We start from the raw sequence: 14,263 nt of genomic DNA, 5'->3' as shown, positions 1-14,263 counted from the left end.
GAGGCCACAGAACCACAGCCATGTATGAGGGACAAGCCCTCTTTCAGCCAGGGCAGCAGCTGCAAGGCAGGACATAGCTGGGGAACACCCCAGCCACACATCTTCTTCCACTGTCAGCACAGAGGGCTTGGGCAGACCAGAAGGCCAAACCAGGGGCCAAATTGTCCTTGCCCTTCCCCCACCACCTTAGCCCTAACAGAGGCTGTCTTCTCAGAGACCTAAGCAGGACCCAGGCCAGTCCCGAAGTCAGGTTACTGATGAATGCTGGTTGACCAGTGGGCTGACAACCTCTGGCTTTGGCTTGCTGGAGGTGTCCACATTGCCTGAGGCTGTCCCAGGAACCTCCAGTTCCTGCTCTGCTTTCTGCTTGTGATGACAAGGTTCCACCTACTCTGAGGATCACCAGGAGAAGGCTTGCCTAACATGTGGCTTTGTGCCAATCCTCTGACCCAGTCAGCAGGCTCACAGCCTAAGAAGCAACTGGAAATAGTGTCTAAGTGTGGGTGGCTTAGTGGGGCTCTGAGAAGTATCCAGTGGGGGTGGGGCAGAGATAGGGGACCCTGGGTCTTCTCAACCTGGTCTTGGATAGAGTCAGATGGCTGTAAGGAGAGAAAGAACAACACAAGAAGTTCCACTCACCTTCTCTTCAGGGACAAGGAGTTGCCTAAAGTGACCCTTGGCTGGGATGTGGGCCAGCCCCACCCCTCACTCTCCAGAGTGCAATTTTTAACACCCTCCGTTTATCCTTTTTTTAAAAAAACAAAGCCACCAAAAGTCCTTCTAAACACATGGTAGATCCTCTCACACTCAGCAGTCCACAGGTCCTGTCCAAGGCAGGTCCTGCTTGTACCCACAGCTCCTATCCAAGGCAGAAGTGAGATTTCCCAGAGATGCTTCTCAACTCATTTCCAGGGTAAACCTCACACTGCTTGCCTCTGCCTGGAGTCCTCCCTATCATGTGCAGGGGATGCATGGCTGGCCTGTTCCAGACCAACCTGGGAGCTGGAGCTGGGATCCAAAACCAGTCACCCAGCATGGACCCAACTTTGTCAGTGCAAATGGTCTGTGGTTAGGCCCAGAGAAATTTGCTTTGAAAACGCCAGTTCCTAGGCAGCCTGGGTCAAACTCCTGCACTGTCCTTTCTCATGTCTGCTCCCTCTTCCCTGGGATACCTTGTCTTATCCTCTTAGTCAAGCTGCAGGCTGCTCAGTCTTCAGAGCTCAGTGAAAAGGGTCACTTTGTTTGTGAAGCCTTCATTGGGTGGTTAGGCTGGATCAGGCTCCTTTGCTGTGTCTTAACAATTGCTCACTCATTCATTCCTTCACGCACGCCCACAGCAAATACACACTGCTCTCTACTGTTTGCTAGCCCTGAGCTAGGCTCTGGTAGTCTGGGCAGACAAGGCCTCTGTCTCCGGAGCTCATAGGGCAAAGCCCCTCGGTCTGGGAGTCGCACCCAGCCGGCTGCGCTCCTGGAAATCTGTCTCAGGCGGGTCTGGCCACTCTGGCTCCACCTGGTTCCCCCAATATCCATGCCCCTTGTCTGCCTGGATGATTGCGCCCCAGCCACATGTTGGAGGCTTGGGGCCCCCGCGCCGCAGTCCCTCCTTTGTTACGATCGCCCCTTCCCCCAGGCACGTGATCAGCCTCACTGGGCTGGACTTGGCAGACACAGGCTGTGCCGCGGGGACAGAGGCTGAGCCTCTGAGACAAAGATTGCGCAGCAGTTGCTGCGCGCGCCTGGATTCGCCGCGCTCTGCGCTGCAGCCCCCACTCGGCCTTGAATCTGGCAAACAAATCTATTTTTTAAATCAAATGAAGGCAGACATTCTCTTCCCCAAAACGTTTTCCCCTCTGGGACGGGGGAGGAGCAGACAGCGCTGCCAGGATGCAGAGCCGGTGATGGACAGTGGACGTGGAAGCGCGCGCAGCGGGCCTCGGCGCAGGAGAGGAGCCCGCGGTCTGCACATCATTGTTTACTCTTCGAGCTCGAGCGAAAGGCTCAGCCCTTTGGATACACCGGCGTTTTGCCGCAGCGGAGCCGGGCGCGTGGTACCGCCAGCCCCGCCGGGCACAGCCCTCCAATCCGGTCCTCTCGGGCCCTGCATTGCAGCTGTGGGCTGGCGTGCGCGCGAGGACACGTGTGTCCCGGGTGTGCCGTGTGTGCACGCGCCGCAGCGCGCCCTGCCCTGTTCTCTTGCTGCTGCAGCCCTCTCGCTGCTGCAGCCCTCTCGCTGCTGCAGCTTTCACGCCCCCTCCGCCTGGTCGGCGAGGCACAAATTTCTCGCGGAACCTGCTCTGACTGAGGATTTGCTCAGGAACCTTGGGGGCGGGGGGCGGAGCTGAGGCTCTGCAGAGCTGGGAGCTGAGGGCAGAGAGAGAGAAAGCTTCAACTGGCCGCTGCAGCATCTTTCCAACTACAGGAGTTCACTGCCAAGTCAAGGGACTGGCTGGAGCGCCAGGGATCCCCCATTTTCCCGGCTGGCTATCCCAGCAGCCCCGGGGGCAGATTATGCCGCTGGTGGTGGGGCTGCAGGGCTGCTCCCGCACCCCCCACCCCCTAGTCCTGTTATCATTTATCAGGCTGGTGACCTGCTGAGAAAATGATCCCTGGGTGAATAAGGCACTTGTATTCATGTATTCATGAAGGAACCAGGCAAACTCCACTCTTCCCACAGGGGAAACCAGAGGCTTCTCCCGCTTGGTTGAGTTTCACAGGTTCTTTGCCCCAGACCCTATCCTCCCTCCATTACTTGAAAGGACAGCTGGCCAAGACCAGAGGGTCCGAGATGGATGGGGAAACTTCAGGGCTCTGCTCTGCTCTCTGCAGGGAGCCTGGGCCATGATGGATGACTAACTGGCACCATCCTTCCCTGAGCCAGGCTGGGCCAGTCCAATTCAGCAGAGTCCAAGCCACTGTGGCACCAACATCCCCCTAGCTGTGCCCAGGTCAGTGGCAGCACAGGGCCAACACTCCTCAGAGACCAAATCCTCAGTGCCAGATGGAGGTTGGCACTGTCACATTTCCTCCCTAGCCTGTCATCTCTGAGTCCTGCCAGAGCGAGGAGGGTGCTTATTTCAACCTGGAGGGCTAGCGATGGCAGAACTCGAAGTCTCCAGGGAGGAGATTGCCAGGGAGCAGGTGCCCAGCATGGCAGTAAGCTCATCGCCTGAGAGTGCTTTTATCATGAAGCAGTGAGGGCAGCTCCCTTTCCTGGACTCTGCACAAGCACCCTCCCCAAAGTCAGCCTGCCGGCACAGCTTGCGCCCTGAGCTTCCTGGGGCAGCTGCCTTTCCGAGGCTTGGTGCGCTGCCTGCCGAGACTTGCTCTCTGAAAAGGATCCACCTCCCAGGCAAGCTTTTCACCCAGCAGCCTTGAATCTGCCCCCCGCCCAGTGAGGCAGACCAGGTCACTCAGGGAGAGCCAAGGCTCTGCAGAGTCCCCGGCTCTGGTCCCCACTTGTTTTCCAAACTTGAAACCGGATGTCCTGAACAGGAGCCCCTGTCACCCTCCCCTTCTCTGTTACATTCTGCAGGCCAGGGCCATAGCCCCACCTGGCTCCCTCTGCAGCTAGGAATGCTGCCAAGGCCCTGTGGTGCTCCCAGGCAGCTGAGGCCAGGGTACGGATGCCTGCTGACCCAGAGCCACCTCTGGAAACAGCTCCTAAGGGTTCGCCGGCCAGGGAGGCTGTAGGCACCCTGTCTACTGCTGGGGCCAGGCTGGGAGGAGGCCAAGCTCCGCATGCAGGCACTCAGGAAAGCTGCCCAGGGCATGGGCCCAAGCCCAGAAGTCCTTCCCACAGCTAGCAGCAAGGCACAGTCTGAGAAGGACAGACAGAAGGGGCTGTCATAGGTGGGGGTGGGGTGATTAAGCAACAGACCCTATTCAGGACCTGGTGTTGCAGACCAGGGAGGTCTCTACCGAGGTTCCTCACTGCCTAGCACCTCAGCTGGCTGTCCTGCTCCTGAGGTCTTGTCAAGCAACTCCTTGCACCCTGTCCCCTATGCAGAGAGCAAACTGTTGGCTCAGCTCCTAAGCTCCAGTGAGTCCTATGGCCAGGCTGGGAAAGACAGTTATGGACCCAGGCAGTACACATCCTGTCATTGGCAGCTTCTTTCTCCAGAGCCTCAGATGCCCAAGGGTGGCAGCCAGCACAGAGCCACCTTGTGGGTGCAGCTGGCTCTTGGAGCCCTGCCTTTCCTTGGCTAGCAGGTCCTGTCTTCTCCCTTTTTGCCAAGAGGAAGCCCCGGCTCTCCTCCCTGTGCCGCCAGCATGACCCTGGGCTTGTGTCAAAGGTCCTGTTAGGCAGCTGCTTAAGTCAAGGAGCATGTGGTGAAAGTGGCTGAAGGCTTCCACAAGGAGGCTGGCAGAAGCACTCACACACATCGGCTCACCTACCCAGGCCTCAGGATCTAAGAGAAGCCACCTTGAGCCATCTTAACTCAGCGTCACACTGCTTGCTTCTCTAGGAGGCTTGAGGCTTGAGTGCAGCTGGCAGGTGGTGCCTCTGCTCCAGGGAAATCCTGGAGACAGCTGGAAGTGGCAGCCCAGGGCACTCGGACCCTGCTCCTCAGGATCTGTCTGTGGACAGGAGGACCTTGGGGTCTTTCAGGAGTCTTCTGTGGACAGGGTGACCTCTTGGTGACTCAGGATTTGTCTGTGGAAAGGGGGACTTCAGGGCCCTTCAGGGGTCTGTCTGTAGACATGGGGACCTTGGGAGGGGTGCTTCAAGGGTCTGTCTGTGGATGGAGGGAAATTGGGGCCTCTTGGGGGGTCTGTGTTGGGGGCTCCTCAGGGATTCATCTGGCCACTCAGACACCCTGGCTGGCAGGAGTGACAGGCATAGGCCCAGCTTCACCTATTTCATTCTGTCTCAGGGCCAGACAAAAATTGAGGGCAGGTCCAGCCAGTGGCCAGACATGGCTGCCCAACTGTGGAGACACACATAGCCAGATGGAGGAAACTCACCTCTCCCCAAAACCTCCAAGAAGGAACCAGGAAAACTGGGCACTCTCTCCTTTCCATATCTTGTGCCCAGAGCCCACAGGGATCCCTCTTTTACCACCTGGCCAGGTGACCCGAGCGCTGTCCTTACCGTCCAACGACAGCCAGTCGTGCTGGGAGGAAGGGAGAGTGGGCAGCGCCCGGGCTTTGTACTCAAACACCACTGAGTTGGAGATGATCTGGTTGTTGAAGGCAACTTGTAGGGTCACAAGACCAGTGTCATGGGCTGGAAGCAAAAAAGAGAGTGTCAGGGCATGGGGTGGGTAGTACTTACTCTCAGCCCAGTATGCCACACTGGAACCTGGGTGCCACCTCCCCACAGTACTTCCTAGGTTAATGTCTGCATATCCTTAATTCTAGTCTGCACTTGCTCATTCCTCAAATCCCAAACATGATGCTACTTCTTTCAGGAAGGTTTCTCTCCCCAGACTCAGTTGTTGTTGTTGTTGTTGTTATGTGCCATCGAGTTGGACTGGACTCATAGCAACCCCTCCTTGGGTTTCCAAGGCAGTATCACTATTGGAAGTAGATTGTCCAACCTTCCTTCTGAGGAGTGGCTGGTGGGTTTGAACCACCAGCCTTCTGGTTAGCAGTCAAGTGCCTTAGGCACTATGCTACCAGAGCTCCCAGACTCAGTTGGGAGCCCTATTATCACCCTTCATCACAGCAGGCCTCACTATGTTGTAACTGTCTGCCTGTTCATCTGCTCCCTAACATGTCGTTTCCTCAGTGAGGGCAGAGACTGGGAGATCAATATAGATTTGTCAAATAACATGAATGAAAGAATGAATGAAGATCTCTACCCTTACCCAATGGCTAGCTGGCTTCTGCCCTTGTTCCACCCATCCTAGGTAGAATTTTCTTTGGACTCCTTTACCCTTGTTTCTCTGTGTCATCTTTTGTGAGGACAAAGTTTGTCCGCACTCAATTCCATATATTTTTAGAAGTTCTTCTGCCGCCCTGATGAAAGCAGGAGCTTCGGCTGTGTCTGTTACTCTAGTCCCACAGAGTGTGGTCCCAGTGGGCACTCGGCCGGAGGTGCTGGCATGAAGTATGCACCTCCCTCCAACAGCCAGGTGATAAGCTTCCAGAAGACAAGGCTCTTGTTGGCCTGATTCACTGCCCAGGTCCCAGCACAGAGCTCAGCAGATACTGTCATTGTTGAATAAATGAATGGAAAGCTTTCATACTGCCTGCAAGATGAAAGCCAACGCACAGTGGAGCCCTGCTAAGTCCTGGGGTTGATTGAGGCCATTGCTTGTGCTCTGTAGAAATCTCCAGGGTTGGCCTGTGGTCCACAAGGTGGTTGTGGACTATGGTGGGTGTGCAGGCTGTCCTGGCCTGCCTGGCTTCATCCTCTGGTTGCCGTCAGTGTTATGTGCTCTCTCTGTCCTGCTTTTCTGGAACACCAGGTGCCCAGGGCCTCCCCAGGACAGATTTCTAGGAGGACACATGTGGGGATCACATTACTGTTTGGGCGCTTGGTTTTCAGAAGCTTACAGACTCAAAGGATGGTGTCCAAGTCAGCTGTTCCTGGGGCAGAGTGAAGCCCCGGTTTTCCTCCCATAAAGGTTAATGCAGATTCCATTTCTGATGGGAAAATAACTTGTGACTTGTAGTCTCATTCTTCTCCAGTCTATACATTTCAAGGAAATGGCCATCTTGCTGCTGTTCCCAGAGTAGGTCTTCAGGACAGCACTGCCTAAGGTTCCTTTCCCCTGTGCTTCCCACCCTGGCTTGACCCAGCCCTGCGCCACAACCTAAGCCACCTGGATCCAGGATAGGGGAGTTACCCAGGACCTTCAGTGGCACCTCTCTGGGAAGGCACCTCCAGCCAAGTCCAGAACCTCTTGTGGCTTGGATGGCTTCCCTAGGCAGACTTCCAAGTTTGTGGTCACTCTCCTCCTTGGAGATTTGACTGGTTTGTCAGCAGAAGGGAAGGGTGGTCAGCACACATACCTTCACCTGAGTCCACTCTGCTCTGCTTAGCAAGACTTTACCCCTCGGCCAGCCCTTGGGGGGCTTAAGGCTTCCATGGTACCAAATGTCCTAGCCACAGGGCCTCCTTAGTTGCTGCTCCTCTCCCACCCTCCCTCTCCTGGCATGGATACAGCCTGCAGTGATGCTGGCATGGTGCCAGATTTGAAGGCATCCCTTTCCTCCCCCAGAGAGATGGAGTGGAGAGGGCCCATTGTGGTCTCCTGGGTCCAGCCCAGAGGCCTAGCCATGCAGGATTAAACTCAGAATCTTCCATGTTTTTCTTCTGCCTTCAATCAGTCCATCAGGGAGCCTGGCCAGTTCTACCCACTCAGAGAATCCTCCATCCACCCACTTCTCTTGGTCTTGGTCCAAGCCACCATCATTTCTTGCCTAGACCCCTGCATTAGTTTCTTGCTGAGGGTAACCTTAACACACCTGGGACCTGTGCCTGCTGGAATAATGTGTGTGTGGGAGAGCCATATTCCAACCTTCCTTCAAGGAGACTAGTGAGAGTATTCATTGTCCAAGGGCGGGCACCCAGGAAGTGTTTCTTTTTAGGTCAGAAAAGATTACCCCCATTTCTACCCTCTTCCAGTGGTTTCCTTGCTTCCATTCTCACACTTCCCTCCCACCATCCTTTCCCCCACACACCCAGCATCATCTTTTAAAGACATAATTTAGATCATGCTACTCTCCCACTTAAAACTGTCTAGTGGCTTTCATTGCAACTAAAATCAAATCAAATTCTTGCTCGTGGCCAAGAAGGACTGCCATCTTCTTCACACTTATGTTCAATTCGTGCCTTCCTGCAGACAGCCAGCTGGCTTTATATTCTTCCAACTCACAAACCCATTCCTCCCTCAGGGCCTTTGCACTTCCTTTTCCTTTTGCCTGGACATTTTCCTCCATCCTTCCTATGCCTAGTTCCAGCTCATCATTCAGGTCCCAGCTAAAAATCCCAGCCTGGGAGAGACCTTCCCTCATCAGTGTATCCGAAGGAGCTGCCCTTTTCCAAATTTGTTTGTCACACTACCATATTCTAGTGTCATGATTCAGTTTTCACCAACTGTCTAAGTTACTTCTTTGTTTCCTGGTTTATTTTCTATCCCCATAGTAGAATATAAACTCTGTGAGAGCTGGCCCTGGCTCTGTCCTTATCATCTCCTGGGTCCACTGCCAAGGTCAGGCCTGCCATGTTCTGGCCATTCAGTAACTAGTTGATGGATGAATTGCTTTAAAACACAGTGCACTTGTTCATCTCATTTTGAATGTTATCATTTGTCCTTGGGTGACCTCCTAGGATGGGGCTGTGCACTCAACAGTCTTCATGTTGGTGAATTTCTCTTTCCTTTACTGACCCAGTTGCCTTTCCTAGTCTGAAGCCCTCCTTCACCTTTCCCCTGAGCTCATGATGTAGTAGATTGCCCCCGTCCTATGAGAACTAGATTCTTGTGGAAGACAGATTCCATGCCTGTGTGTCAGCTGCTGCTGGTATGGGAGTGGCCTGGGAACAAGCTTGTTCTTGGTCAGGGTGCACCAGGCCATTGAGCAGTGGTTGTCTGTCCAATTCCTATGCCTCTTCCCCAGGCATCCCTGTGTACTCCCCTCCCCAACCATTCCCAGCCAAAATGGTGGTCTGGTCTAGCTTGTGCTCACAGGCCTCTGGGCCTTTCTTTGGGTGAGGCCAGTTTGATTCTGGCTTCAGCTGTTTATCCTTCAGGCTCAGCTCCAGCTGAAGCCCATGGTGGTCACTGGCTGACCTGGGATGCTCCCCAGGTGTGACTGACTCGAATCCCCAGATTCTCCAAGTCATTCACCCAGGGGGCATGCAAAAGTCAGTCCTTGTTTTGGGAGGACAGGCAAGGTCTAGGTCTCTAGCCAGGCAAGAACCAGGTACAGGAAGTAGCATCTATTTATAGGCCAGCAAGTCCCTGTTCCAGCAGTAGGTGATAAGTGGATAGTTTAATAACATGTTGCCCTCTCCCACCCCCACCCCAGGGTTGGGGTTGCTACATTAACCACACAGGTCCTTGTGCTGTAATAGGCTGACCCTACCTGGGCTGGCATCCAGAATGGCTGAGCTCCAGGCTGAGCAGAGCTGTTGGGGGTGAAGGGGCTGAGAGGGCAAGGCCAGGGGCGGTGGCCACCATAGGCACCCACCCTGGCTCCCTGGACTGGGTGCTGAAGGAGGTGCTGGGCTCAAATAGGGAGTAGGGACTGAGAATATAAGCCTAGTCCATGGCTTGGGGACACTGCTCCGGGGGCAGGGGAAATGGTGGAAAAGAAGGCTGGGGGATGGCACAGAGGGAGGCAGATGGCTGGGGCAGCCCAGGGGGCAACCAGACCTCCCTGGAACCTGGAAGGAGTCCTGCTGGCCTGCCTAACCACCACCACCCCCAAAAAAGAAAAGCAAACCCACTGCCATTGAGTCAATTCTGACTCACAGCGACCCCCATTGGGTTTCTGAAGCAGTAAATCTTTATAGAATTAGATTGCCAGAATTCTTTACAGAATTAGATGGGAACTCTGGTGGCCTAGTGCCTAAGGCATTTGATTGCTAACCAGAAGGCTGGAGGTTCAAACCCACAAGCCACTCCCCGGAAGGATGGTTGGGTAATCTACTTCTGGAGCGATACCACCTCAGAAACACAAGGAGGGGGTCACTATGAGTTGTATCTGACTCAACAGCAGTGAGTTTGGTTTTTTTTTTTTTTGGTTGGTCTTCTTTCTGTGCAGTGGTTGGTAGATTTGAACTGCCAACCTTCCTGTGAGCAGTCAAATGCCTTAGGCACTATGCCATGTAGCCCTGGTCAACCTTGCTCCTGCCCCATCCCTCCCTTCTTCCCCATCCTTTGTCTCCACATGGAGTATTCTCTTCTTTTGCTTTGGATAACCTGGGGTAGTCCCTCCCTGTGGATGGGCCCCTCCCTCACTATCCCTGTCCCTTGTCCTCCCTCTCCTGCTCGTTGTTTAGGCTCAATTGATGGGCCAACCCTGGAGCTAATGATGTGTGTGAGGGACCAACCAAGTGGTTGTCCCAACACCAACCCAGGGAACAGAAACACCAGCTCTAGAAACTGACTTCAAACTTCTAGAAATTCCTTCCTTCCTTCACTCTTGTGACGATCCCACTTGTGATGTGCCAGGCACTTTGCTGTGGACACTCTAACCAAAAAACAAAAACAAAAACACCAAACTCACTGCCATAAGTCGTTTCTGACTCATGGTGACCCCCATTGGGTTTCTGAGGTGGTAAATCTTTACGGAAGTAGATTGCCCCATCTTTCTTCTGCAGAGTGGCTGGTAAGTTTGAACCACCAAGTTTCTGGTGAGCAGTCAAATCTGGGGACCCAGAAATTCATAGTCCCTGCCCTCATCCAGCCAGATAGCCAGAAGTCAAGGGCAAGTTGGACACCAAGATGATGGAGCCCTGGGGTGATGTGGTGGGGAATGTCAGAGCACAGAGGACAGTATACAGGCTCCTGGCTGGGCTTCTGGGAGGTCACTGAGCCCCTGAGATTGTAAGAAAATTCTGTGTGTGCCTTGTCCTGGGCCAGGGCAGACAGCTCCATCAGCTGCTCAAAGGAATTTGTGCTGGTTATTCTCAGTTTGCACCTGCCCCTCCCTTCTCCATCCTTCTCTGCTCTGCTCTGCCCAAGGAGACCCACCCTGTGGACTGCCTCACCTGGGCTCCCTCAGTGTCTGATTGGCTTGGGTCTGAAGCCATCAGCAGAAGGCCAGAGGGGGCAGGAGAGAGGTGGTCTCTCCTGCAGAGGCATCCTGCCCCAGCTGTAGCTCCGGCTGGCGCCTCCACCAGCCAGTCACTGCCCTCATCAGCTCCCGTACCCTGCTCCCCATCAGACTTGGGGTGGTAGTCGCTTCCTGCAGGGGCCAGCCCCTGGGTATATCAATGTGGCTTCATGCTCCTCTAATTAGTTCCTTTATCACGCTCCCTTCTCAATCCCAGCCAAGGGGTCCTGTGTCCGGTCTATTGTGGGACCTGTGAGCCAATAAGATGACACTAGAATAGACCACTCAGGACTCAGTCCTTTATAACCCAGGAAACTAAGGCCTAGAGACATTTGTTCAAGGTTGCATCAAAGGCTGATGCTGAGTCCAGGGCTCCTGGGCGGAGGGCAGCCTCTCACCTGGGCAGTAGCAGCGCAGTACCCCGGGCTGAATCAAGGACGCAGGCACTGAGATCTGGTCGAACAGGCAGCTGTAGTTATTGCTGGCTTCTTGCCACGGGCCTGTGATCAGGACCTTCACTCCTCCCTGGAGGGAAGAGAGACAAGTGAGCCCCCCCTCCCTCACCCCAGTGCACCACTGGCCTGGCCCCCTGGACAGTAGCAGCTACACTGCCCAAATGGTGGTCTGTGCCCCTAACGCTACCCAGTGCGTGTAAAACATGCAGATTCTTGGCCACAGCCCGCAGATTCCAATATACCCTGACTTTTGAGGACCACTGTTCCAGCGCTGTAGACAGGAGGAGGGGTCCCACAGCCAGGTCCCTTTACCCTTTAGGGTCCCCCAGATGCCCCTGGCCCAGCATAGGCCTGCTCTTCTGCCCCCTGCCCTTCTCCAGTGTCATTTTCAGTTCTAGCTGAGAGGGAACGCAGTTCTCCAAGCCTTTTCAGCCCGTGAAGCACCTGAGGACTGGCTGAGGGGGAACCCTGGAAGGATGGGAAGGGAAGGGAGAGCTCTGTCCTTTGCTTGTGGATGGATTGAGGGAGCTCTGACTTTTGCAACAAGCCTGAGCATCTGAGCTTCGCTCCAGGGACCTGAGGTTCTCTGGCGGGGAAATTGGGGTGGGGGCAGGACCCCCTGGGGATGTAAGAATGGAGCTAGGGAGGGAATTCAGTGGGGGAGGAGTGGATGAAGACAGAAATGAGAAAGACTGCAGAATCAGAAAATGGGGGCGAAGTGCTCAGACATGGAGGGCTCAGAGCTGGCCCTGGGAGCTCCGAGTCTGGGGCTTGGAGCGGGGGTGGGGTGGGGTGGGGGTGGTTGGGATGGGTGGAGACCGAGCAAGAGCCCTCCCTGCCTTTGCTGAGCCATTGAGGGCACTTGCGTCTGTGCTGCCGCCCACACAGCCAGACGGGCCTCCGCAGCGCCCCCTTCATGCAAGCCACTGACGCACACATGGCTGGGCTGGGGCTGGGGCCAGGGAGATTACCTCAGGTGACCTTTCTCTGCTCAGTGGGGAGAGGGCTGCTCACAGGGACTTGAGGTGCCCGGGATAGAGAGAGCATGGAAAAAGCTTGCACCTCCTGACCTCCTGCTCGGACCATCCCTGGGACAGGGGATGGGGCTGAGGCCATGGAGTGAGGGGTTGTCAGGACAGTGGCCCTTCCCACTGCTGATGGCTGTGGTGGCCACTTATCCCCGTGCTTGGGGAAGTCCTGCTTTGTGACACAGTCCTGGTTCAATGATTAAGGATAGCACCTCCTTTTATTCGTAATTGTGTCCCACGTGAACCCTGAATTACATGGCCTCCAATGTAAGGCTTAGATAGCCAGGGAGAGGGGCTGGTTGCCCAGTGGAGGGAAGTGGGTGGCTCTCCTTGAGGACTAAAGAAGGTGGGAGTGATGGCTGCCCTGGCTTTCCTGGCCATCCAGAGCACCGTCTTCCCCTACGCCCTAACTGGGCAACACCTTTCCCAGCAAGGGGGGCCAAAATCTGCTTAGGACAGGGTGGAGAGTGCCACCTAGTGTCCAGAGGGAGTAGGCGGAGAGGTGCTCCTACTTGAGACTGGGGTGGTGGTGGTGGTGATGGTGGTGGTGGTGTGGAGAACTGTGATCTTTGACCTCACCCATCCTGCTGCTAAAGGACAGAGAGGCCAGACTCCCAGCCGGCTGCCTAGTGCTAGCAGGAAGTTGGCTTGCTCTCTCCTTCCAGTCATTCATTTATTTTTGCTTGGCCTCTCCTTGGACTAGGTCCCAGGCCAGTTGGCCCCTCCCCGTCCTGCCTACCTGCCACGACCTTGTTGCAGGGCTTGTTGCTGAAGTTCCCCATAACATTCCTGGCCTTGGGCAGCAGCAGCAGGAGGGGGTGTTTCCAGCCTGGTAGGGGTGGCTCCTCCACAGCCCAGCCCAGGACAGCCACAGGGAAAGGACTCTCTGTCTGGAAGGCATTCCAACTGTGCTCCTATGGCCCTTTGGGCTGGGATGGCTTTGGAGCAGTCATTTCACTGCTAGACAACTGAGACTTTGAGACCAGTAAGAGAGCGCAGCACGGGCAGCCCAAGCAGGAGGCCAGCCCTTTCCCCTCAGAGGCGGTATGTTCTCAGGTAAGCTACCTGACCTCTCTGGGGGCTCTCTCCACTCTAACATTCCTTGGTTCTCCATATGGCTCCCCAGGGAGATATGGAGCTACATTGGAGTGGTGAGGTGAGGGGTCAGCACCCTTGGGACTGTGGCTCAGAGAGGGTCCCTGACTGGGACGTGTGCCTGATAGAGCAGAGTCTGGAAGCACTAGAAGGCCAGCGCAGGGCCCAATCCTCCCTGGATCCTGGGAAGTGAAAGAGCAGTGGCTTCAAAAGGCCCCAAATAGTTACCATGAGAGAAAAAAAGGGGGAATAATAACCCCAATCAACAGCTGTGAGTGTGGAGCTGGGGCTGCTGCGAAGCACAAAGGACTGCAGAAATTACTGGAGAACGTCAGCCTTTCTCCATGGAAACCACTGCAGGACAGCTCAGCCTTCATCAGTTCAGGGCACGGTTCCCATGGAAACGCATGCCTGACGTGAGGGCCTGATGGCTCTAATTGCAGCCTCTTCTACCTGGTGCAGTCAGAGTGTCAGTGGCGGGAGATGATGCAGAAGGACTTAGAGGGCAGGGAGGGGCAATGATGCCATCCTAGGGTTCAGTGCCCTGGGGGGTCCAAAGATAAAAGGTACAGATTTCCAATGCATTCAGAGTGGATCATCAGGCACAGGGGCACCCTGTGTGTGTGTGTGTGTTGGTTACAGATTCAACCAGAGGTGAATTGGATGACTGAGCAGAGAAGGTGGAACTGCCTGGCCCCAAAAAACACACCATAAGAGGAGGACCACTCGGAGTAGAGCTACAGAGATGGCACCAACCACAATTGTCCTTCAAAGTGTGTGCTGGAGGCCATGGAGTGTTAGTGCGGCCAAGTGGTGGCTGATCATTTAGTCTGCAAGAAAGAGGGCCCGGGGTCTCTGCATCTTGATGCAGAGCCCTCAGTGAGGGTGGTCAAGCCTGGGCCAGATGGAGAAACCATCCCCTGCTGGCAGAGGAGGGCAGGGGGCAGAGCA

At 55.1% G+C, this 14,263-nt stretch overlaps 1 protein-coding gene across 1 annotated transcript in view; it reads right to left on the bottom strand.

Annotated features, from left to right (window-relative positions):
* The window catches only part of CAMTA1 (calmodulin binding transcription activator 1), a 1,273,846-nt gene that overhangs the window by 87,184 nt on the left and 1,172,399 nt on the right, over positions 1 to 14,263 (bottom strand). Inside the window, exons 10-11 of the mRNA XM_042781184.1 lie at positions 11,133 to 11,259; positions 5,096 to 5,230 (exon numbers count right to left, since the gene is read on the bottom strand). Of these exons, the coding sequence (XP_042637118.1) occupies positions 5,096 to 5,230; positions 11,133 to 11,259 (262 nt within the window). The remainder of the gene's footprint in view (positions 1 to 5,095; positions 5,231 to 11,132; positions 11,260 to 14,263) is intronic.

The sequence above is a fragment of the Orycteropus afer genome, unplaced genomic scaffold (genome assembly GCF_000298275.1).
Source record: "Orycteropus afer afer isolate SDZICR_OR568_19922 unplaced genomic scaffold, OryAfe1.0 scaffold00094, whole genome shotgun sequence".
Lineage (NCBI taxonomy): Eukaryota > Metazoa > Chordata > Mammalia > Tubulidentata > Orycteropodidae > Orycteropus > Orycteropus afer.
The sequence above is the reverse complement of the archived record's forward strand: the minus strand, read 5'-3'. Positions and strand labels throughout refer to the sequence as shown.